This window comes from Schistocerca gregaria, chromosome X (assembly GCF_023897955.1).
Source record: "Schistocerca gregaria isolate iqSchGreg1 chromosome X, iqSchGreg1.2, whole genome shotgun sequence".
NCBI lineage: Eukaryota > Metazoa > Arthropoda > Insecta > Orthoptera > Acrididae > Schistocerca > Schistocerca gregaria.
The window spans coordinates 630,008,683-630,036,073 of record NC_064931.1 but is presented as its reverse complement, the minus strand read 5'-3'; the positions used below and the strand labels follow the sequence as shown (position 1 = coordinate 630,036,073).

The following is a 27,391-nucleotide window of genomic DNA, read 5'->3' as shown; positions in this document are numbered from 1 at the left end:
ATTTTTCTCAGGGTATTTAATTAGAATTGTGGTACGTTACATTCACTGTTCAAGCAACATATGCATACAATCAATATTACTATAATGCCACATGGACTGGACCTTATCCAACATCAAAAATCTGATTAATAATTATTTCTGTCTTATCTTTACTCTACAGGAGTGACACATATTTGGCAAAAAAAAGATAGATATTGATTGAGAAAATGGATTTGTCATGTGTAAACAAAGATATTGTATTCAGTCTGTCTCCTGTAAGAACCTAAGCTTTCAAATACATTTTTATAAGTGAATAATCAGTATGATTAGCACTACCACTGTCATAGTGCAAAAGAAGTTGTGCCATACTACATTTACACATGCCTGTCATATCACCAATCTGTGCTGCAGAATTTCATTCTGTTCACAGTTTAACGCAAAGATAGTAAAGCTTCCAGGGAATTAGCAAACCATTAAACCACCTCACACACTGCCAACATGAAGGGACTGATCCTCCCTGTGCTCAGCAATATACATAGTGGTCAATTTGTGCATATAACATTTAGTATACCAGTATACTGAGCCTATAATCACAAAAGCCACTCTTCTGAAACTTTATTTTGAGTTTTCCAATACGTCTTCCACACACAGTAGAAAATTCCCTTCTTCTGTCACTTAATGGAGGCTTATGTTATAAAATACAAGCCATTTACAAGATAACACATTAAAAAGTTTTTAACAGATCATTCTCCAATTCTGAATCTGCTCACAGCTCCAGCCAACTCCTCTTCATAGTTCTGGTTCCATCGCACATCTGTACCACTCAATGAACCAACAGAATACCTGTTACAGAGAAAATAGAAAATAACATTGTGGTTACATTTACGAACTTTATATCCACAAAATGCAAATGTAATATGTAACCACTCACCATAAATTGGGGGTGTTTAGCGGTAGACAGGCGCATAAACAGGAATTGGAACATGGTAGCTTAGCTTCCAAAAGACAGAGTGTGTGTGTGTGTGTGTGTGTGTGTGTGTTTACTGCTTGTAAACTAAATACAAAGTTCTAGTTCTTGTTTATGTGCCTATCCACAACTCAGTACCTTAACTTCATGGTACTGGTTATCTTCATAATATTTCACATACATTATTTAACTTTCTCGAAGTTGAGGATTTTTAGTTCAATGAAATAACTATATTACTCCTCCAGCTAACTAAATGGTGTGGATACTCTCAAAGACACAATGTTTCCCATCTGAGATACAATAAAAGCTGTCAAGTCCGACCCACGCAGATTTAAAGAAAATGAAATTTGTGGCACATGGAGAAAATGAAATAATTAACGAACTGCACAGATTTATGGGATGTGTCTGACAACATGCTAAAATAAGTGCAGTGTAAATAGTGAAAGCTATCAGTCTTATGAATACTTATTACCTTATTGGTATGTTCTTCTTTTAGTTATACTTATTTGGGGCTTTTAACATAAGCATGACTATCCAATATTACAACAACAACTGCACTTTGAAAATTAGCTCTTATAACAGAGCCACTATAAAAAATTCAGAGCCTTTTATTAAAATATCTCACCGTTGATCAGTCAGTCTTCTGTCTGGATAACCACCAGTGTGTGATCTATGATGCAGGTTAGTACGGTCTGAGCCATGTGAATGCCTGTGCACTTCCTGTGAAAGGACTGGTGAGTATGGAGGAGGTGGACCACAATCATCCATCAATGGTGGAGCACGAGGCAGTAAATGATAAGAACGTCTTTGGTATCGCTGCACTTGTTCCTTTGCTCTTGTCACAGATTGCCTTGCTGCTTCATTACCTATCAGAGAAGTTACACATTTTAATTCTGGTTATGTTCGCTGATGATAATACACACAGTTAGCTCTACAAAAATGTTAAAATTACTGTGTGTAATGTGCACAGTTTCTCACAAATTACTAAAAATGATTTGCCGAACACATAATAAATTGAGCCAATAAAAACTATTAACTGAACAAAACGAACTGAGTGAACAAAGTAAACAACATTTGAGAAAGAAAGAAACAAATAGAAACAACTAGACTTCTTTTATTGTTTATTTATGTTCCTGTCACATTTGCAGACTAATTTTTAATGCTGACTAGTTTCAAACATTTGTAGTCATTTTCAAATCATTACCTGCATCTCTATAATGTTTGACTGTAACAATTCCAATGAAACATTCAAAAGACTTGGTCATACATCAGGTCAACATAACAAATGTGGTTTGACTGTGGCATAATTCCAATGGCACATTCAAAAGACTTGTTCATACTCCAGGGCAACATAACAACTGTGATGGAAACCTAAATACATAATAAATATATTGAGTTGCTGCTCCTTATACCAATGCAATGATGGAATGGCACAAACTTGACTTCTGTTCATAGTAACAGTTTATAACTAATAATACTCAGAAAAAGTACATCACACTATGAATCAAGGAAAAAGAAATTAATTTCAAGTCACAAGTGGAGATATACTCTATAAAACATTACAAAAATACAAAAAAAATTCAATGTGATGCCTGCTGCTCATTAACACCTCTCCGTTCCCTCTCTCCTTGTGCTACAGATCAATAATGGCATAATCATACTCAGACTGCTTTCAGTATTAAAAATATGAGGCTGACCATATTCACTCACTATACTGGTCTCTAATTTAAACATCACTGACAAACTGCTACATAACCTAATGTATAAATCAAGTTATCATTACAGCCTTTTCTGTGAGAAGTTGAAGCATGCAACAGTGAGGTTGACTTTGATCTAAGGGGATCATCTCACCATTTATATGAAATTAATTACTTAAACCACAGAAAACCAAAAGCAGGCTTGATAAATAAACTCATTGTGAACAAACTACAGATAATTGCTGTGTTGGTTATGCAGTGCTCCTGTTGTCATTTTATATGAAAAAGAGTTCAGTGTGTCCCATGACTGGAATGTTGTCAGACTTCATTTTAGGCACTGACTTGACAATCAGCCACAGAGGAGTCAAGTCACCTAATATCAGTGAATTTGAATGTGACCAGATTGTCGATACTTGGCACAAGGGGCACTCTCACTTCAATGTTGTGCAGCCACTAGAATTTTTATGTGTCAAGTGTGTAGCACGATTACCTTGGTTTGGGTAAAACATCTCTGCTAAAGTCAACTGCCACAAACAATGTGCTAATGATAGGTCGCTGATGACAGTTACAGAGCGTAACAGCAGACTGACAAGCCACAGTGTAGCAAATCACTATTGCAGCAGGTGGTGGAGATATTCTCTTGTGGATGTTGCATGCAAGGGATGAATTGGGGCCCCTTATGTGCCTCTCATTGGAAAGTGGTGCAGGAATCTACTGTCTGAACAAGTGCATCTGTTTGTTTACTTAAAGCACCCTGCAGTCAACCTGTAATTACAGACAAATGATGCACCACATTATTATTCCTGAATTTTGACAGGATGATTTGAGGAAAACTCCTCAGGTATGGAAGTGGTTATGTGCTGACAAGAAGTGCAAAATGGTTAAGCAGGAATGGCTGGAGGACAAGTGTAAGGATTTAGCAGCACATTTCACTACAGGAAAGATAAAGACCACCAACAGGAAAATTAAAGAGGCCTTTGGAGACAAGAGAAGCAGCTGTAGGAGTACCAAGAGCTCAGATGTAAAACCAGTCCTAAGCAAACAAGGGAAAGCTGGAAGGTGGAAGGAAATATGTAGAGCGATTATGCTAGGGCAATGAACTTGAAGATAGTATTATAGAGTGGGAAGAGGAAGTAGATAAAGATATGATGGATACTCCGAGATGAATTTGACAGAGCACTAAAAGACCTCAGTCAAAACAGCCTCTGGAGTAGATAACATTCCATCTGAACTACTGATATCTTTGCGAGAGCCAGTCATGACAAAACTATTCCATCTGGTGCGCAAGATGTATGAAACAGACTTCAGAAAGAATGTAACAATTCCAATTCCAAAGAAAGCAGTTGTTCATAGGAGTGAAAGTAACCGAACTATCAGTTTAATAAATCATGGTTGCAAAATACTAACATGGATTCTTCACAGAAGAATGGAAAAACTAGTAGAAGCTGTCCTTGGGGAAAATCAGTTTGGATTCCAGAGAAATGTAGGAACACTTGAGGCAATACTGGCACTACGACTTATCTTAGAAGACAGATTAAGGAAAGGCAAACCTATATTTATAGCATCTGTGAACTTAGAAGCTTTTGACGATTGTTGACTGAAATACACTCTTTGAAATTCTGAATGTAGCAGGAGTAAAATTCAGGGAGTGAAAGGCTATTTAAAACTAGTACAGAAATCAGCCAACAGTAATAATAACTGAGGGGCATGAAAGGGAAGCAGTGTTTGAAAAGGGAGTGAGACATGGTTATAGCCTATCCTCGATCTTATTCAATCTGTACATCAAGCAAGCAGTAAAGAAAGCCAAAGAAAAATTTGGAGCAGGAATTAAAGTTCTGGACGAAGAAATAAAAACTTTTAGGTTTACCAATGATACTGTAATTCTGTCAGAGACAGCAAAGGACTTGGAATAGCAGGTGAATAGAATGGACAGTCTTGAAAGGAAGATGAACATGAATGAAAGAAAAACAACGATGATGGAACGTAGTTGAATTAGATCAGGTGATGCTGTGGGAATTAGATTAAGAAACAAGAAACTTAACATAGTTGATGAGTTTTGCAATTTGGATAGCAAAATAACTGATCATGGCTGAAGTAGAGAGGATATAAAATGTAGACTGACTGCGACAAGAAAAGTGTGACGAGGGATTTGTTAGCACTGAATATAGATGTCAGTGTTAGGAAGTCTTTTCTGAAAATATTTGTATGGAGTGTAGCCATGTATAGAAGTGAAATATGGACAATGAACAGTTTAAACAAGAAGAGAATAGAAGCTTTTGAAATGTGATGCTACAGAAGAGTGCTGAAGATTAGATGGATAGATCATGTAACTAATGATGAGGTACTGAACAGGATTTGGGAAAAATGCCATCTGTGGCACAACCTGACTAGAAGAAGGGAGTGGTTGATAGGACACATTCTGAGACATCAAGGGATCACCACTTTAATAGTGAAGGGAAAGCAGGGGTGGAGGGGGGTGTGCGGAATCATAGAGGAAGTCCAAGAGATGACTACAGTATCCAAATTCAGAAGGATATAAGTTGCAGTAGTTATTTGAAGCTGAAGAGGCTTGCACAAGATAGAGTAGCATGGAAAGTAGCATCACACCAGTCTTCAAACTGAAAACTGCAACTGTTGTGCCTCACCGATCATTCAAAGTGCCGCCGCGCAATTACGCGCGTCCTCTACATGCGGCGCTGTCTGCCAGCCATGCAGCAGCTGCGCCACCTAAGCGGCCAGCCAGCCAGCGGCCACTATACTTGGATTCAGTGCTCATTCGAATGTTACCGTGTTAACATGTCTTGCTTATCAACTTGCTCTGTGACTTATATGTGTTGTGTCATTTGAAATATATTTGTTCAACTTGACATTATAACAGCAACAAGTCCTACTACTCCTATCATCCTATCTCAAACATACTGAGCACATATGGAATGCCACTGAGTGTGGTGTGTGCATCTTGGATTTAGTTTCAAATCATCTCTGTTAGTTGTGGATGGAAGTAGAAAACTTATGGATCACAATGACTTCGTAATACTTTCAGCGTATTGTGCAGTACATTCCATACCATGTAATTCCCATCATTAGCGCCAAAGGATCTGCCATATGTTGCTAAGAAGATGCCTTTGATTCGACTGCCTGTATACATAGTACACAAGAATCTCACACACCGTGGCACTTTGTCGTCTGCTGAAAAGCCCGCATTCAGATTTATACAATACTTGCACCAAGAAGGAAAAGGAACACAAAGTATTCACATGTGACACACTGTGTCACTAGGAGATTTGAATTTTTTGAACAGCTTCTATGACAACACACATTATTTCAAAGCAGTTAACAGAATTCACACATGACAAAGTGTGTCATTAGAATTTCAAGGCAATTCATGGAATTGAAAATCTGCCTGTGAGAAATTGCATCTGCCTTTCCCAAATTTTGTCGAAATAGTGCCCAAGAGCAAACAGTAGATTGCTATCGGAGTTTTGGTGGTTCATACACTGTCAGAACCGAACTATGGTTTGGAAGTATTTTTCTGTATATTCTGATACAGTTTTCAGTATGACATTGCAAAAATCTTTTATATTATACAACATATAAACAGTTAAATAGTTCAAACACACACATACACAATATCTTTTATTCCTTCAGCTTTCAAAACAAAACATTCTTCTGTGATCAGTATGTCTGGACATCATTTACTTCCCCAGGAATCAAATAAGGAGTCCTCAATCTGCTTTACCCTAAGAGCCAATAAGAAACAAATGTCAAATGGCACACAACCACAGGAATGATAAGAGTAGCACACACACTGCAAACAGGGAGTTCCAAGCAATAAAGAGGTGCACTGAACAGAGCTGAAAAATTCTTTATTTTTCTAATGTACAGTTTGTATTACAACTAATGAAATAGAAATCTGTGCACATACCATTAAATAACTGTACTGTAATTGGTGTGCATCACCATACGTATTAACATGACAAGGTTATTAAATATGGTGCACAAAATTAGAATAGGCAAGAACTGGAAAGGAAACAGGTTGTGTCTATTATGGCACACACTTTCAAGAGTTTAAAGGAGAAACGGAAAACATAAATCACGATGGTCACATGAGGACTGAATCCCACTTAGCCCTCGAGCAGGCACACCATTTTTCATAACACGAGCGGACATGTGGCACACTTTGAACACATGTAAAGAATAGCTGTCTTTATGTTACCAAGGTAAACGTGTAAGAACAAAATTAGAGTTTAATCTTAGTTTAATGAAACAATGATAAAATAAACTGGCATTATATGAGCTAAATCACTGTTTAATTAAACAATAATAAAATAAACCTTTCATTGTATGACTCTGTTGTCGCCATGTTACCCCACAATAAGGACCCTTTCGAAACATTAAACAGCGCAGTTGCATCGGATTCCTACCATTCGCTTATTTTATTACTAATTATCTCATAGATATCTCCCTCATTGTGGGATTGTGCTACTAGCTCAGAATCTGGGTTATTTTCTTAGACAGATTGTAATTTTTTTCTCACCTAGCTCACTGTTTATTATATATTATTGCTGGTCATCTGGACATACGACAGCACATCTTATTACTGTGTTAGCTGAAGTAATAATTAATGAATATGTATAGGCTCACATTGTAAAACAACAATGGTACAATGTTACTTGTGATTGGCGCACTTTATACACAGGCACATCCGATCAAGGGTTAACTACTGTACCATGTTCCTCTGTCATTGGAGAGTAACAGTTCACGTTTTTCATTCAGGAATTGTCAGGTTACACAAACTTTAAAAGTAATGACAATTTCTGTTTATTTATGTCCCTGTTACTTTATCTCAAATTCAGCTATAAGTCTAAATGTGGTTTCTCCATGCTACTTAAGAAGTATTTACTTACCAGTATATGTGATTTCATGAATATTTTGGTCCTGCACATCTGGAATTTCTGAGGCAACATCACGCTGGGCCTCAAATATTACATGACATTTGTGAGCCAATTCTAAATATGATTCTGACAGCTTCAGCATGCCTTCTTTTATTCTAATAAGCTTGACTGCTTCTTTCTCTTTCATGCACTCCATTGCTGAAATAGAATTATATCACCATGTGAAATGCGCCATGTCTGCATTATGCAATTACAGGCTTAAAACTAAATTTAACATGATACTTTGCTTCTTCCACACATTTATTCTGCAACTTCTGATACTATCAAAAACAATTTTTAGCAAATCAACTATATTAAAACATTGCTAAGAGCCACTACAAGGTGCTTCAAACACTGACTGCTGTGGTGTTTGGACTGGCCCAAAAATCATACCACATATTTACAGATTGTACTGCATACAAATGAAGATTTTCTGGAAGGATATAAACTGAGATGAATAACATGCCGGCACCATCCAAAATAAAACATTGTAAGTGCTGAATGCACAAAATCAACAATATTCTGAAAAAGCTCTAATGTTACTGAATACAAATAATACTGCTAACACATAAGTAACTTCATCTGCACACCAATATTGTTATGGTTAGTATGGCTAGTTGTTGAGCTTTGTCTATACATACACCCACCCACCCACCCACCCACCCACACACACACACACACACACACACACACACACACACACACCTGCATGGGAATGGTTTTTGTTTACTGTGTTTATTTTTGTTTGGCTCGTACAAATAAGATAGCTGCACTTTCAAAAACAGATAAATAACATCTCGTATCAGTTGTAGCAAACATCAAAAGAGGCAGAAACTACTCAAATTTCTGAAATCTACCATCTTACATCAGTTGCTTCCTGGCTCACACAACACACATCTATCCAGCAATAAACTATCTCCAGAAGCTGTTTAGAATGTCTGTTAGAATGACTTGCTGTGAATGTGCTACCATGATGCTGCTATGTGGATGTACACAATAATGGACAAGCTTCATCTTTAACAAATGTCTAGAGAAATGAACTGTATGGTGAAAGATTTAGTGAAGAGTATGACGTAAGAAAAACTGTACATACAATTCGGTGCTGCATGAACACAATTTAAAATCCCTCATGTATTCCTGTGTAAAGGGGAAAAAAGCTCATTTCGACTATATAACACAATCAATGCAATTGCTACTGCATTCAGGTAACAACAAGTTTCCTAACAAGTTCAGAAATCACACAAGAGCCATTCAATAAGAAATGCAACACTTTTTTTCTTTCTGAAAGCAGATTGGTTGTATTTCAAAGTTCCACAACACCATATTACTCGCCACTCTTTTGGCTAATTTTTCAACATAATCTCTGTTCAATGTGACAGTCTTACACCACCTTACGGGGAGGACTTGTATGCTCACATGGCACCACTCTACTGGTCAATGTCAGAGCCATCATCTTGCTGCATCAATAACCTCCCCATCATTGATGTACAGCTTCCCATGGAGTGCATCCTTCATTGGGCCAAACAGACAGAAGTCGGAAGGAGGAAGATCCAGGCTGTATATTAAATGAGAAAGAACAGTGTAATGAAGTTTTTTGAGCTCCCCTTAGGTGACCGGAGTTGTGTGAGGCCTTGCATTGTCATGGAAAATGAGGAGTTCATTTGCATTTATTGGCTAATGAAAACGCTGAAGTCGTTTCTTCAATTTCCTGGGTGTAGCACAATACACTTCAGAGTTGATTGTTGCACCACGGGGAAAAACATCAAATGGAATAACCCCTTCTGAGAACAGAAGACCATCAATGTGACCTTATACTGGCTGAGGGTGTGGCTTCAAAATTTTTCTTTAGAGGAGAGGTGACATGGCACCACTTCAGGGATTGCTGTTTGTTTACAGTTTGTAGTGATAAACCCTTTTCATCATCTGTGAAGATGTTTGAAATACAATTGGCATTATCATCCTTGTAACATGCAAGCAATTCTGCACAGATGGTTCTTCGTTGCTCTTTACAGTTTTCTCCTAGGCAGTGCGGAACCTAGCGAACATACAGCTTTGATTACCCCAACCGATGGGTAAGTATGTAAGCAATGGCAAAGGAGACGTCCAGTTGAGCAGCAAGGTGTTTGACTGTGATTTGTCAATCACATCACAAGTGTGTATCCGCACATCATATGAGTGTGTCCGCACATTCAAACATTGCAGGAGTCACAGCTGTGTGCAGCTCGCCAACAAACAGAAGATCAGACAGGTCTGCACAACCTCCTTGCAGTGATGACAGATGCTACACCCACGAACTCAGTATGCTTTTGTTCACTGCCAGGTTTCCATAGACATACTGCAAGGGCCTATGAATATCAGCCATGTTCTGGTTCTCTGCCAAAAGAAACTCAATGACAGCTCTCTGCTTGGAATGCACCTCTGTTACAGATGCCATTCATCAGAAAAAATTACTCCTTCCATAAAATCACCTTTCTCCATTTACGGCTATAATTCTATACTGAACTCAGGCCTTTTCACATTGTCTAATGCTGTAAGCACCTGTAATAGTGGCATCTTGTAGGACTTAATCAGGGTGTATACGTGGACAAGAAACAAAATTTCCCAGATTTTTCCCGGATCTCCCGGTTAAAAACACGCTTTTACCCACTTGAAAATACACTTCTTCCAAGGTGAAAATACACTTTTTCCATAATAAGTGACAGAGTACTTTCCCTTGGAGTTGTAAAAACATCAATGCTTTGAATGGTAATGGTTTTATACACTAGCGAGAACGCCCTGGAACTTTAGAAAACGAAACTCAGGGGAGGTATGGGGGCGGGGGGAGGGGAAGTCAGGGAAGAGAAACGCATTTTGGTAAGATTTTTGATGTGCAGCAACATGTACGCTGCATACTTTCATATTCAAGTATAAATCTGAATTCCACCAAACACAGCATGTTAGTTTTCAAAGCATTGAAACAGAGATCTCAATGCGCTATCGTAAGTCAATCATAGCTCATGACACATGATCTCATCAGCTAATCACAGCAGATATTCAGAGCATAGGACACGTGATTTAGTCAGCCAATAGCATCACTGTTAAGTAGCATGAACGCACAAATAGGAAAAGTTAATGATTTAAATTAATGTACATGGTATTACTACAAGAAAAGCTCAGTTTTCACATATAATGCTGGTCTTGAAGATTAATATGCCACAAGAAAAGTTAAGCTTTCATGTGTAACATTGGTCTTTTTAGCGTGTTTTACACTTTAAGATACAATACACAAATGTGCAGCAAAATTTAAACAATGACACTAATGTCTGGTCTTCTGGGCTCGAGATTATTCTAAGTGGCTAGTCATGAAAGTTTTAAGTTTTAAATGAGAGTCAAACGCACAATGATTTTAGAAATTCATTGCACATTCCCACATGTAAAATAGTTCATACTGCGTAAAAGAAAATTTCTTTTGAAAATAACACTTTTCGAAGAACCATTCACAATATTTTCTCGCGGCCTCTTAGACATGGGTTCATTTCAGCAGCTGCCAAAGAGTACCAGAAAACAGGTATTACTGCATGTAGGCAGCTACAATGACGTAGGAAGCCCATATGTTCATACACATTAAGGCATCTTACATGATATCATAAAATAAAAAGGCAGTATTGTATTGTCTCATGTTTGATTCTATATTGTGGCATAATGCTATACATGCCAGAAGATGAAAATGTGCACTTGAAATTCAGTGAACAGTTGAAACTAGCCAATATTGTGGAATGAAACACTTTATTTCTTATAAATTGACTGCATCTGTGGAAAAGATTAACAAAAGCCACATTTCTTTAGCAGACCGACAAAAATAACTCCATTGTTGTGCAAGGTGATTAATGCTTGCCTGCAAAGTCGTGCAAATAAAATTAAATCAGAAAACCGGAACTAATAACAGTCTTCAGTAATTATGTGAATGTATTTTAATTCACTTGATAGCTCCCAGCCCCAGAAAACTGTTTTGGTTCCATTTGACTTGTGAACTGTAAACAGAGAGGAAATAGGAGATAAGGAAACAGCGAAATCTGTAAAAGTAAACACGGGTGACTATCCCCGTCCCCACTAAATACAGACCGTTCTGCATATGTGTGAATCTGGCAGCTTGGGCGCACCATAAAAATTTTTCTATGTAGCATGACTGCTTCTTGCTACTGCTACAGCCAGACTTCACCTGTGCATGCACTCGCTGGCAACTGCTCGAAACAAACTTAATGTAAACAGTTGTGATGTCATGCTCATCGGAAGCAGTTTGCTGCTACGAAGTACTCTATAGTCTTTGCCCTAAAGCCCCTGACACTTTTGCTGTTCATCAGTTCTTACCAGTCAAAATTACAGATTTAACTAAAGACTAAAACAATGAAAAATTCCTGGAATTCTAGAAAATTCCCAGATTTTTCCTGGGTTTCTTCCAGATAAAAAATTCCCAGGATTTTCCTGGATTTCCCAGTTGTCCCGGAGCGTATACACCCTGTTAATGCATGACTGTTCATGAAACTCCCTTCACACTCTATTCAGGATGGAATAATGACAATATTATGAAAAGGATGGATTGCTACTCATCATGTAGCAGAGATATTGAGTCACAGACAGGCACAATGAAGAGACTACTAAACACGTCAGCTTTCAGCCAGAAGGCATTCATCTGAAATACACACACACACACACACACACACACACACACACACACACACATATTAACACAAATGCAGCTCATACACGCATGATCACTGTCTCTGGCTGCCAATGCCAGACCACACTCTCATTTCTGTCACACTCACTTCCCTGCCTTCTTTAACTGCTGACATCTAAGGGTTTCCATCTCTCTACATTACTTCCAGTGATTGAGTATCAAGTAGCAGATGAAATGTCAATTGTCACTAAACACCACAAGCTGCATCAAGACACATAAAAATTTCATTTAAACAATAAAGCCAGGTTCACACATACATCTAACGTGGCACCACAGCTTGTGGTTTGCTGTAGTGGCATCGTGAGCTACTGTTCCCACAGGAGGCCACAAATTCTAGGTGATTGCACAGCTTTGAATATGGTATCAACTGAAACCAGATGGGCAGGTATAAAAGTTATAGTGCAGGTTATGGCGATAGAGCTGTGATAAGAGTTGAATACAAGGAAGACGAAACGCAAATGCTGGATGTGAAAAGAGTTTCTGCATAGGGATAAATCAAGTGAAACAAACATATTTGTAAAATAAATAAAACTCAGAGGCAAAAATGCTCTCTGCAATGGCAAACTAACCAACAGCTGGTATATAAATATCATTTACAGACATGTCACTCTTCCAAGATTTGAGAATCTTATTGTTTTCATTGATATAGGCATTTAGAATAAATAATTTTTAGTTTTACAGCTGCCAAGTCACACTCTGGAGCTATTTCCTGCATATAATCCACAATTTATACAATGCCTGGTCTCACAAATTATGAAATTTATATGACTTACTTTTTTGGTTACATATATTAACTTTATTTATTTATCCCTTTGTGGGATATGTCAATGATTTCCAAATATTGTACACACACACACACACACACACACATATTGCTGAAGAAAATCAAACACAGGTTGCTGTCCTTGTATTTCTAGAAGATGCAAAAGTGTACCTGCTAGCCATTGTTTTCATTTTCTTCAGAAATAAAATAAAAACGAACTGAAATCAAATGGAGTACAGCAGCAATTACTGCACAATAACTGTGACAGAATGCTCATGTTTCACAATATTGTGGCCAGGGAGCAGTGGTGGTAGGAAAGTGGTGCAACAAAGTACAACCAAGACGAAATTTTTGTGGCGTGACAAAAGTTGCATCTTTTAAGTTGTGCCACAAAAACCGGGAGTTCACACATCCAACTGCAGTACGCCATTAGCTGTGCCAACACTTTCGTTGCATTTGTGAACCCGCCTTAACACAATACATCATGCAAAAATGGCAGTTTTCAATGACATAGTGCAAAATGTCAAAAAATATGTTCAATTCAGTACGTATATAATGTTAGGATACCAAACAATTTGGTTAGTAGAAAACAAAACTTAACCACATTATGTGTACTGTTGTACACTTCATGCTGGATAATAATTTGCTACGGTCAACACATTTTTGTCAAATCATTTTATTTAAAAAATAAACCCTTTCAACCTATGATGGAATGTAACTGTGATCTAGAATCTAAAATTGCCATCTTTTGTATAAATGAGCTGGTCGGTTTCGTGATGTATCCTGTCATAGGTGACACAAAAAAGTATACCCAAGAGAATTGATGGTAAGCCATGGTACACAAGAATTCTGTCATGAATATAAAACTCAGCACTGCAGATTTCAGGAGGGACATCTTATGGATTCAATCAAAGTGTTTGAAGTTTTCTGACAACATGTGATAAAGATGCCCAAACTTTCCATCACTTTTATTTGGGGTCATCCATCTTCTGACTGGTTTGATACGGCCCACCACAAGTTCCTCTCCTGTGTCAACTGCTTCACCTAAAGAGTAGTAACCTTATCCTATGTCCTCAATTATTTGCTGGATATATTCTAATGTCTGTCTTCCGTTACAGTTTTTAGTGTCTACAGCTCCCTGTAGAAGTATGGAGTTTATTACCTTATGTCTTAACGCATGACCAATCATCCTGTCCCTTCTTCTTCTCAATGTTTTCCACATTTTTCTCCTCACCGGTTCTGTGGAGAACCTTCTCATGTCTTATCAGTCCACTTAATTTTCAGTATCCTTCTATACCACCATATCTCAAATGCTTCAATTCTCTTCTTTTCTGGTTTTCATACAGTCCACGATTCAGTCCCATACAATGCTGTGCTCCAGTTATACAACCTCAGAAATGTATTCCTCAAATTAAGGCCGATGTTTGATACTCATAGGCTTGTTTTGGACAGGAATGTTTTCTTTGTCTGTGCTAATCTGCTTATTATGTCATCCTTGCTAAATCCATCATGTGTCACTTTGCTTTCAAGACAGCAAAAGTCCTTCACTTTGTCTACTTCATGGCTCCCAATTTTGTTGATAAGGTTCTCCACTAATCTACATCTACATCCAAACTCTGTGAATCACATTGAACTGTATGGCAGAGGGTATGCCCCACTGTACTGGTTATTAGAACTTTTTCCATTCCATTCATGTGAGGAATGCAGGAAAAATGATTATTTAAATGCCTCTGTGTGTGCTGTAATTAATCGAATCTTACCTTCATGATCCCTATGGAAGTGATGTGTAAGGGGTGGTTGTATGTTGCTAGTCATCGCTTAAAGCCAATTCTTGAAACTTGTAGACTTTCTCAGAGTAGGCTCTGTCTATATTGAAGAGTCTGCCAGTTCAGTTCTTTCAACATTCAGTGAAACTTCCCAGTGGGTCAAACAAACTTGAAACCATTTGTGCTGCCCTTCTCTGTACACATTCAATATCTCCTGCCAGTCCTATTTGGTACGGGTCCCACACAGGTCATATGAATGACTTGTAAGCAATCTCCTTTGTATACTGATTACTTTTTCCTAGTATTCTATGAATAAACCAAGGTCTGCTACCTGCTTTACTTACAATTGAGCCTACATAATCATCCTACTTCATGTCTCTACTAATGTTACACCCAAGTATTTGCATGAGTTTATAAATACCAACTGAATTCATATTCATAGATTACTTTGTTATTTTTGTGAAGTGCACAGTGTTACTTTTTTGACATGTAAAGCAAGTTGCCAATGTTGTGCACCACTTATCAAGATCTGACTGAACATTTGTACAGCTTCATTCAGACTGTATTTCACTGTATATAACTTTACCATCTGCAAAACAACTGAGGTTATTATTAATTTTGTCCACAAGGTCATTAATATACAACATGAACAGCAAGGGACCCAACACGCTTCCCTCAGTACACTCAAAGTTACTAGATTGAGGTTTCTTGGTAGGGTGGACACAGCGTGTTATGTTGGATGGAGTCATCGGCACCTTGGTAGAGAGCACACAGCATGTTATGTTGGATGGAGTCATCGGCACCTGCGAAAACTCTGTTCCATTCTATGCGGTTCTGTGCTCCTCTGCACCGTGCATTTTTGTGCGGTGCTGCATGTCTAGTTAGGACACAGCTTCACAAGACACAAGTATGCAGATTCTGTGCATGAAACACGAAGGAAAGAAAAGACTACACTGATACAGAGATGAGTATGAATGCTAAGCAATGATCTAATTCAAAGTACTTGGAAATCAAATAGGACAGAACACTAACATTTTATAAACACTACAAAAATCTGAAGGCAAACATCAAACAATGAACCGTGTACTGCAGAAGTTGAGAAGTTCTGCTTAGACAGCCTACATGAAAGTCCTACATTTAACAAATCTAAAGCTGCTGGTTGGCTGAGGATGGCATATCTCTGTTTATGTGTGCTGTATATCAGCTTTATAGTTGCGGAACAATTATCATCAAAATATTTATCATTTTCATTAAATCAGCTCAGATGTGTGTTTTTTATGTTCAAGAGCTGTATGATGAAATGGTGTTATAGTACTGGGGCCTACTACTATGGTAGTAAACAAATACCACAATAATGTTTGTAAGAAGCAAATACGGACACTGTGTTGCGGCTGCATCTGATACTGGCAGTGGCAATAATGGATATGCTCATTCAGCTTCACCAGTCACAGAATTGAGGCCACCACCAGTGACACTGCTTTCTGCCATTACTAGAAATCTTGGGTCACACATTGCATCACCTGTAAAACAGTGCCCTATAATGATTGTGGCCTAAGGCTACAGATCCAGTCTGCTCTCACCAACCAAAAGCTATTTGGATGAAACCAAAAAGCAATTCTTACTGCGAATATTGCTGTGAAATTGTTAACAAGCCAGACATTAATTTTGGATAGATTTGTCTGCAGAATCTGTAAACGACTTGGCTTTTCTACAGTCATCAGTGCTGGTATGCATTTATCATTGATTCAAGTGAGTCTTGTCTTGTGTACAATAAACTTAGTTTCACATACAATATCACAAAATTGCTGACGAAGCAACAAATCCATTTGATATCACCATAGAACATGTACTGTTGGAAATTCTAGAAAACCACCAAGAAAACCTAAAACAACAGGTGTCTAAGCTCACAGCAGCGCATTCAATGTCATTAGAAACCTCTGTTTCTCTCTCTTAGAACAAGTGTGTTGATGAGTGGGAAGTTTTCCCAAAATCTCTTTTGCATCATTTTGCACCAAATTAGGTAACAGAGTTCACAGTTCAGCTGTTGAGTTTTTGCTTAGTGTTCTCAGGAAACGTCAGTCTCCTCAATAGACCCAATATTCCGTACATTTGCTGTATTTTCAAGTAAAAATAACATAGCAAATGGACCCGTGTAGATCAGCTGCATTACTTTGGTTACAAAAGCTCCCCCACGATCCTGCTCACATTGGCGAGCAGAACTGAACTGATTAAATCGATATTGTGAATTTGTTTATGAGCATCCTCATTGTGGGTAATCTCATACAGACTCCTTGATCCATGATTGCAGTGTACAATTAGACCTGATAAAAGAGGTTGGAATGCAGAAATTAAACAAGCCAAACCCATCATTATTTAAAGTTTTGTTAATAGCACAAAGTTCTGAGTTAGTTCAGACAGCAGTACGGCGTGGCATCTTCAATGCAGTTAATATGTCTCTGTATTGAATGAATGACTGTGTTGTAATCATGCCACAGACAACTCTGGTACCTCTTTCTACCACTCCCCTTTTCCTCAGAAGTCATACTCCTCCAGCACAGCTCAGGTGTCTTACACATCACCGGCAGCAAGTACATTCATAAGCCCCATTTCCGCAAGCATATACTGCAATTGCCTTCCATCCCACCCCCAGTTTTTAATCTCTCTCTCTCTCACACACACACACACCATACAGTAAACCAAAAGCTGAATTTGTGTTTTTGATGGCAACAATTTGATGTTAGAAGTATTTGTCAACCACACACCATTCACTGACAACCTCATTTGTAACAGGACAATGTTGTGCATCATACACACATACAGTGGCATCCAGAAATTGGCAGATATCAAAAATTTCCTACAGACTTGTCTGACAGGACAAGTTTCATTTTGATTTGGGACCATCTGGCTCACTGATGAATTGGCAAACTTATCTCACGTTAAAAGTTGGAATCTCACAGTAATTACTTATTCTCAAGCAAAGGGTGCTTGGTTCCAATCAAAGGTCAATTCACAGTCCCAGTTATTGACAAACACATTTAGAGGCATAACCGTTTTGTTAGTACTGTGTTCCGGCATTCAAACCTTATTTGAGCTAGGCACATTCAATAATATTGGTTACTTGGTACACGAGCAGGTTAATCTAATTTCTGTGACAATACTGATTGAGACAGTGGAGAATTTATACATGGAATTTTCTGAAATATTTGTCCCTGCTCACCCATATTTGGTTCAGGCTTGTCTCACTGTCATGCCTTACATGAAGGTATCATAGCTGAACTAGGCCATCTAGGACAACATTGATTCTATCAAATAACTTCCGGGAATTCAGCCAGGTAACACTTTCAGCTGCCGCCGATATTTCGGTGGGAGAACACCCCTCCATTTTCAAGACAAACTGCAACGGACAGGCGACGTACAAGCAAATTTAAAACCTCGGTTCTCAGACTGACTCAGGAAAAATAACACACACCTTGAACACTAGTGCCACAAAAGATGACCAAAGTCAGAGCTATCGATAGTGAGACTATGAATGCTATGAAAGTTATCACAGCCTCACTATCGATAGCTCTGACTTTGGTCATCTTTGGTGGCACTAGTGTTCAATGTGTGTGTTATCTTTCCTGCATCAGTCCAAGAACCGAGGTTTTAAATTTGCTTGTACATTGCCTGTCCATTGCAGTTTGCCTTGAAAATGGCAGGGTGTTCTCCTGCCGAAACATTGGCGGTCGCTGAAAGTGTTACCAGGCTGAATTCCCATTAGTTATTTGAAAGTTGTATACGCCCGGAGAAACTCAGGTCCAACATTGATTCTAATCTGAGCACCAGACAGCATTCTTCACAGTGATTTGCAAAACAAGTAGACTTCGCACATTATGTGGGGTTTTTAAGGTAAACAGTGATCAATCTGTCACTGACCCAATCTGACCTACAGAAGATTTTTTTCTGGTCTCAAAGAAGGTGAATGTTATACGAAAATAGATTTGTCACATACACATCTTATAATTCTGATCAATGCAGAAATACAATGCTTTCTTGTAGTTAGCACACTGTCCAGCAAGTTACTGTATCAACAGCTCCTTGTTGGTGTCGTCAGAGCTATCATCATCTTTCAACAGTTCTTATACACTGAGGTGCCAAAAGTCATGGGATACCTCCTAATATGTGGCACCTCCTTTTGCCTGTCTTAGTGCAGCAGCTCAACATGGCACGGACTCAACAAGTAAATGGAAAAGCTCTGTTAGCACTGACAACTCTACACAAACACCATTGCTCTCAGTCATTAAGTGGGCTGTCGGCTACTGTGTTGCACGTAGTGAGAGGTAATACCTGAAATTTGGCATTCTCGGCACACTCTTGACACTGTGGAGTTCAGAACATTAAATTCCCCAACGATTTTCAGAATGGAATGTCTCGTGCTCCTGTCTAGCTCCACCTTACATTCCGCATTCAAAGCCTGTTAACTCTTGTCATGTGGTCATAATCATGTCGCAAATCTTTCCACATGAATCACCAGAATACAAATGACAGCTCCATCAATGCGCTGCCCGTTTATACCTTGTGTACATGATACTACCGCCATCTGTAAACGAGCATACTGCTATCCCATGAATTTTTTGTCATGTCAGTGTACTAACAAATGTGTGAAATTCCTGCTTGTGTCACTTCCACCAACCTGGAGACTGGTCGTCATGCAGTATTAAAATGCAGTTTGCAGACATGGGAATGGTTTCAGCAAAGTGTGGGATATATAGAGTTTACCTTAAGTAACTGAGACAGATTATCCACTGAATTTCATGTCCTCATCATAAGAAAAAATGTCAACTGTAATGACGTTAAGGAAATTTAAACATTTATCGCATTTTATTTATTTATTAATTTTTTTTTTGTACTGTCATCTCTGAAAACTGTCTATGTTTAACAAATAGGAGTTACTTCATTGTGATATCATTCACAAAAGAAGTCAACAAAATTTGCAGATTCCTGTTTTTGGCATGTTGACATTGTAATGAAGGTCCTTACATAAAATACTGACTTCCATGTACATTGACATAGTTAACATACAGTAAAAGACAGTACACAGATTTTATTTTACATTTTCCAAATCATCAGTGCCAAGATGAGGAGATGACTTTTGTCCCCCGACAATTGACGCAACAGTTTAATATTTATCAAAATAAGCCAACCATTTTCCCCCATATACCCAAGCTCCAGGAAAGTGGGTTATTTTGATTTGATAGGAAGAGAATGGCAATCCAGTTAAAGCCACAAAACAAAATTTTTGTGGTCCCCATGATTTTCAACTAACATAGTACTGCAAAGTCCTGGTACAATGTAAATAATTTAGGAGTAAAGGTAATAGCTTACTGTATACTAGGGATGCTGAAACATTGACAGGCCCAATAATGAAGAGAAAGAAAGAAAGACAGAGAGAGAGAGAGAGACAGCCAGAGGGGGGGGGGGGGTGTCAAATATCTCGATTGCTAGTCAACATACTAATTTTTCAATAATGGCTAATATGTTTTGCAGTGTCGAGAGCGGCACAAGAAATATCAACCACTGCAGAGATACTGCATAGCAAAACGGTATCACAAGGTGCCAATGAGATGCTAGGAAGGCTTATAGTTCCAAGGCACCACCGGCTCACCTCTGCCATGAAGCAGCATCGCAGGAGGCCAGTTTTGTTTGAGGTTGGATCCTGCTAACTTCCAGGTAGTTCTTGTCAGGGTAACATCGTTGTGCTGCCTACTCACCATGACACAGCCCGTCTCAACCATTGGGGAGTGAAGAGACTTCCGTCTCTTGCGAAATGTGTCTATGTGCCAACGCTATCAGAACTGAGTCCACAAGTGTTTACAAACTTGTATTTTCTAGTGACTGTATTGAAGCTGCAGTACAGTCATTCTGAATTTGTACCGATTTGCCACTTGGTAGTTATGGCTCATTTCATGTGTTCTGAACCATTCCAAGGCAGAAATGAAATAACTTAATGTTATGTAATGCTAATATAGTCAAACAGGATCTATACAGAGGAGTGACTGCAGTCACTGTATGCACACACTCTACAGACACAGTATGAGGTGAATGTCATTTATGATGGCAAGAGATGAGAACAAATAGAAAACAGCCCTCATGAATAAGCAAGGAATTCATGCTCATGTGCAGAGTATAGCTTTATTTCCCAGAAGTAGTAAACATATTTTCTCTTACTCTGAACACTAAAGGTAGATGGCCACTCTTATAAGATAACCAGTAGGACTAGGAATTATCTGCATGTTCTCAGGTGTTTCCCAATGGACTGCAATTTTGTAATTTTTGCCTGTGCATTCTATGAATGATAGCTATATGTCTTCAGTTCATTTATCTAAACTAATACTCGTGACACGGGTAGAATAAATTACATCAACTTTCCAATTTCAAGAACTTAGAATTTAATGCCTTACTGACAGCAATGGCCATTGTGAGCCACCAACAAACCAATGAAACTGACTAATCTGGACATGGTTTTCACATTTCCACACACATCTACAATAAAAGTGCACTGGTTTGCAATTTTTATACCAAACAAATTCTCACAAACACTTCAAAGTTTCATTGTTTACAGCAGATGGGACTAACAGCTCTCATTTTTACTTCAGCTAGCCAAGTCTATGCCACACGCTATGTCTGTAAACTTTAAAATGCTTTACATCAATTCCTCCCTCTTTTAGTTTTAATATTTTGAGGAAAGCAAGCCCTTGGGTGAGGAATCAATTTAATATGTCTGTCTAGGCCACGGAAGTGGAAACAGCTGTGATGCTATCAGTTCATGAAAACACTGCTTAAATCAGAAATATATGCATATAGCCTATTAGAAAAACTAGTGACTGATTACAATATTAACTTACAGTTTAAAAAGTATGCTCATCTCAGATAGTCATGTTACAGAGCTCATCTGGCAAGTTACCGTTTCCCTTTCAAACTGTAACACTACATCATCAATTTAGTCCATGGGATTGAAAAATAGTCTCTGTTATGATATCAAAAAGAATGGAAGAGTCAGCTGTATTCTAGAAGGAACTCGGCTGGCATTTGCCAGTTGTGTTACATGAAACCACGCATTTTCTAATGCATAAAGGACTTGAATTGGATCTGAACTCAGCTTCTGGCTAATGCAAATTTAGTGATATACAATTAATCTACCTTTGAAAGTGCTGTAATAAATATTTAGCAAGAGAGGTGCAGTTCAGGCTGAAGTTTCATATAAAAGTACTTTGAAGTGAACAAAATATAATGCCAGCTCTAACTCATTAGGCATTGGATGACGACTTACACACATAAGCACACTCTCACTTCAATGCATTTTTCAACATCAGAATCATACAAAAATAATTAAAATACAATAATGTCATGAACCCATAATACAATCAACACAAAGCCGGTGAGGAAAAGGAAGAATCAAAATTACCTTCATATTGTGCAAGTTCTTTAGATTGCTTAGCCTGCACTAACTTTGCTTCTAGCTGCTGTAGTTCTTCTGCTGTGCTCTTTCTTGCTGATTTCTGTATTTCCTTTCTAATTTTTTGCTCCTTATTCTCACATACACTCAACCGATTTCTAACTTGATCCATGTGCTGCTCACCCTCCAGAATCATTTCAAACTGATGGCTAAACTCCTTCAGATTTTCTGATGAAAAGAAAATTATATAATCTTAGCAAGTGAAATCACACAAAAACTCAAAGTATACAACTTTCATAATCAACAGTATGAAGTTCCATTCTGTTAATTAATACATGACTTGCAACAAGAGGGGAAAAGTTAGTGATATAGAGGAAGCATTCAGTTCTAATAGACATTCACATATTTGTGCATGCGGAGATCAAGGTGTAACAGAATCTCATATACCAATAATTATAATTGGATCTACTCCAGATGATGCTTAAGAAGGTTTTTTTTTACATAGCAAGCTGACAAAAGGTTTGAATTCATTCCCATTTCATGTTCTAGTAATGGATCTACTAATCAGGGCATTAACACACATTATAAAAGTTCAGACATCTACAATTCAAAGAATATTTGTGTAACTTTAAATTTTAGTGACTGCAAGAATGAAACTTAAAAGGGAACACCAGTTTATTCCATGGCCATGTCTCATTTTTAACTAAGGACAAATATACAGAATTTCAATAACCTAATCATACTAGGCACTGAGATCAGTTTACAATTTCCAACATAACTGCCCATCACAATATTAATACCTCAGATGTACAGACTAGTCTTCCACTCCAAATTTAAAAGAAGTCTATTAATACAACATTACTGTGTGTACTTACAAAAAATCATATAATGTAGTTTTCATTATATTTCTTCGTAAAATCAACCACAGCAATACTATGACTTTTCTTATACCGCAATGAATTTTTTAAAAATATCATATGCATGTCTTGTACAAGAATGATTCAGGGGACCAATAAATAAATACTGAGAGACCAAGATTCGTCTTTCATGACTAACTTTCTCATATACCATCATGAACTCCCCAACTACAGGAAATAAGAGGCATTAAGCAAACTGTTAAATTGAAAGATACCAAGTTACCCTGCAACAACTACAAGCCAAAAGCAGCCCCACAGCTAACATATCTGTAAATGCAAAAAACAGGATAAAGGAAAAACCAATACCTTGCATACTTATGGTTTCTTATGTGTAAATCTGAACAGTAAATGTAAACAGGTTACCTGAAAATTCCTTCTGCACTTCAGTCCACAAAGAATTCAGTTCTGCTATATAAATGAACGTATTTTTTATTGCTTCATTCTCATCACCAGATGCCCATTTCATCAATTCCATAACAGCTGTATTCTGCGCCACAATAAAGGCTTTTGCTGTAGATCGCACGGCTTTAAGCTCTGAGATTACCATATTCAGATCACGATGGCCCATTCCCATTGATTTTATACAAACACTGCTCCTATAACATCGTATATTTTTATCTTATTTCTGTGGTACAGAGTATGGAAACTCTACAGAATTATAATCATCATTAGGCTACTTATCTAAATGAATGACGATTCAAACGGAACTACAAAATAAATTTGATATTTAACCACCAACAAAACTGCAAGGAACAAGAAATTAAAATGTGAGGTACGCACTTGCAATGAAGGAATTAAGACATACCAAAATAGTGACGACTTGGTTATTTATAATTAATTACTGCTAATGTGTAACACAGAGTTTCTCATGTATTCTCTACCAGAGAAATATATTTAAGAGCCTAATGTACCTTCGCAAAGCTTTACTAGCTTTATCCATCCTCCTTAATACCCGCAACAATGTAACCTTCTCGGTCCTATGGTACGCAATTTGATGCCAATCATCGTTCTTCATGCATTATCATTCCCTTCAAATGCAACACACTCATTACGTTACAAAACTGCACAAATGTATGGAGTCCCTGTCTCTCTCCCTCCCCTCACTTTCCCACCACCACCCAACCCATTATTTCTTTTCGGGACTTACTGAGACGCGGGTGATTAATCTTAAACAAAGAACTTATAGGATTATCGATATAATCGGATACTAGCTAATCACATTGTTAGAAATCGACAACTCTCGAATACTATCGATACATTACATTGTCGATAGTAAATCCTTGGCCACGTTCAAACGCGAGACGATAGAAACCCAATTGGGAAACGGGAGATGAAACATGTACAGTTTCACATCCATACTCTGCAAACTACTATGAAGTTCATGCCAGAGGGCACTTCCCGTTCAATTCACCTATGGAGCGAGAGAAGAATGACTGTTCAAAAGCCTCTGTTATCGCACTGTAATTACCCTAATCTTGTCTTCGCGAACACTATGGGAGTGATATATAGGGGATCTGGTATATTTCTAGATTTGTCATTTTAAGTTGCTTCTCGAAACATTGTTAGGCTTTCTCGGGATAGTTTGCGACTACCTTCAAGCGTTGCCAATTCAGATTTTTCGGCACCTCCGTGACCACGTGACCACCGTGTTTGTCGTCTGTCTTTCTTTCAACTACTGGGTATAGTTTTTGTTCGAGTAATCTAAAGTAGATTATGGTTGAAAGAGGGATTGACTACAACTGGAAATTCAGTATAGAATACTAGAGAAATTCGTCACGTCCTGGAGCTTTGTTCAATTTTAACGATTTCAGCTGTTTCTTCAACACCACTAACTCCAAAATTGTCCATCATGTTAGAATTAAGTTATGTTAGTATCCTGGATTTTCCATTTTATAGGAACATTTGTAAATGGAGTTCAGCATTTTTGCTTTGTAACCTCAATTTCAGTTACTGTCCCATCCATGAATCGCTGGACACTGGTACCATTAAAAGCATTTATATATGACAGCAATATCTTTGGATTTTCTGAGAGATCCTTTGACTATATTCTGATACAGTAATCGAAGGCTTCAGGCAATGCTTTCTTGACAGCCAAATGTGTTTCATGCAGCATGAAAACACACTTGACCTCTTAGCAACAAATAATCCTGAGTTAATAATGAGCATCAGAACGGATACAGGGATTAGTGAACACAGGGTTGTCGCAGCGAGATTGAATATTGTGACCCCCAAATCCGCCAAAGTAAACGAAAAATATACCTATTCAAAAAAGCAGATAAAAATTCACTTGACGCCTTCCTGAGAGACACTCCTTCCAAATTAATGTAGACCAGATGTGGCTTGAATTCAGAGAAATAGTATCGGCAACAATTTAGAGAGTTATACCAAATAAATTACTAAACGACGGAGCTGATCCTCCTTGGTACACAAAACAGGGCAGAACACTGTTGCAGAAACAAGGAAACAAACATGCCAAATTTAAACAGACGCAAAATCCATAAGATTAGCGGTCTTTTACAGAAGCTTGAAATTTAGCGCGGACTTCAAAAAAATGGCTCTGAGCACTACGAGACTCAACTGCTGGGGTCATAAGTCCCCTAGAACTTAGAACTACTTAAACCGAACTAAACTAAGGACATCACAAACATCCATGCCCGAGGCAGGACTCGAACCTGCGGCCCTAGCGGTCACGCGGTTTCAGACTATAGCGGCCAGAACCGCTCGGTCACCCCGGCCGGCAAGCGCAGACTTCAATGCGAGATGTTTATAACAGTTTCCACAATGAAACTTTGTCTCGAAACCTGACAGAAAATCCAAAGAGATTCTGGTCATATGGGAAGTATGTTAGCGGCAAGAAACAATCAATGCCTTCTCTGTACGATAGCAATGGAGATACTATCGAAGACAGTGGTGCAAAAGCAGAGTTACTAAACACAGCCTTACGAAATGCCTTCACAACAGAAGACGGAGTAAATATACCAGAATTCGAACCAAGAACAGATACCAACATGAGTAACGTGGAACTAAATATCCTCGGAGTAGTGAAGAAATTTAAATCATTAAATAAAAGCAACTTTTCTGGTCCAGACCAGTTAGGTTCCTTTCAGAGTATGCTCATACATTAACTCCATACTTGACAATCATATACAACTGTTCGCTCGACGAAAGATGCGCACCCAAGGACTGGAAAGTTTCACAGGTCACACCAATATTCAAGAAAGGTAGTATGAGTAATCCACATCATTACAGGCTCATACCATTAACGTCGATATGCAGCAGGATTCTGGAACATATATTGTGTTCGAACAGTATGAATTACCTCGAAGAAAACATCGTTCTTGTGAAACACAACTAACTCTTTCTTCGCATGAAGTGTTGAGAGCTATTGACAAGGGATTTCAAATCGACTCCGTATTTCCGGATTTCCAGAAGTCTTTTGACACTGTACTGCATAAGCGGCTTATAGTGAAATTGCGTGCTTATGGAATATCGTCTCAGTTATGTGACTAGATTTGTGACTTCCTGTCAGAGAGGTCACAGTTTGCAGTAACTGACGGAAAGTCATCGAGTAAAACAGAAGTGATTTCTGGCGTTAGCCTAGGTAGTGTTATAGGCAGTTTGCTGTTCCTTATCTTTATGAAATATTTGGGAGACAATCTGAGCAGCCGTCTTATGTTGTTTGCAGATGACGCTGTCGTTTATCGACTAATAAAGTCATTAGAAGATCAAAATAAACTGCAAAACGAATTAGAAAAGATGTCTGTATGGTGCGGAAATTGGCAGTTGACCCTAAATAACGAAAAGTTAGAGGTCATCCACATGAGTGCTAAAAGGAATCCGTTAAACTTTGGTTACACGACAAATCAGTCAAATATAAAGGCCGTAAATTCAACTAAATACCTAGGAATTACAATTACGAACAACTTAAATTGGAAGGAACATATAGAAAATGCTGTGGAGAAGGCTAACCAAAGACTGCGTTTTATTGGCAGTTACTTCGAAAATGTAACACATCTAAGGAGACTGCCTACACTACGCTTGTCCGTCGTCTTTTAGAATACTGCTGCGCGGTGTGGGATCCTTGCCAGATAGGACTGACGAAGTACATCGAAAAAGTTCAAAGAAGGACTGCACGTTTTGTATTATCGCGTAATATGGGAGATAGTGACACTGAAATTATACAGGATTTGGGCTGGACATTACTAAAAGAAAGGCG

The 27,391-nt window shown here is 38.2% G+C and overlaps 1 protein-coding gene across 1 annotated transcript; it reads right to left on the bottom strand.

The window, feature by feature from the left end:
* On the bottom strand, positions 1–24,600 carry LOC126298737 (uncharacterized). Its single transcript, XM_049990175.1, has 6 exons — positions 24,087–24,600; positions 23,539–23,771; positions 22,268–22,486; positions 7,551–7,736; positions 1,572–1,812; positions 1–822 (listed from the first exon to the last, which is right to left on the bottom strand). Exons 1-6 carry the CDS (start codon positions 24,188–24,190, stop codon positions 723–725), a joined length of 1,083 nt encoding a protein of 360 aa, XP_049846132.1. The 5' UTR covers positions 24,191–24,600; the 3' UTR covers positions 1–722.
* Positions 24,601–27,391: the final 2,791 nt, after the last annotated feature.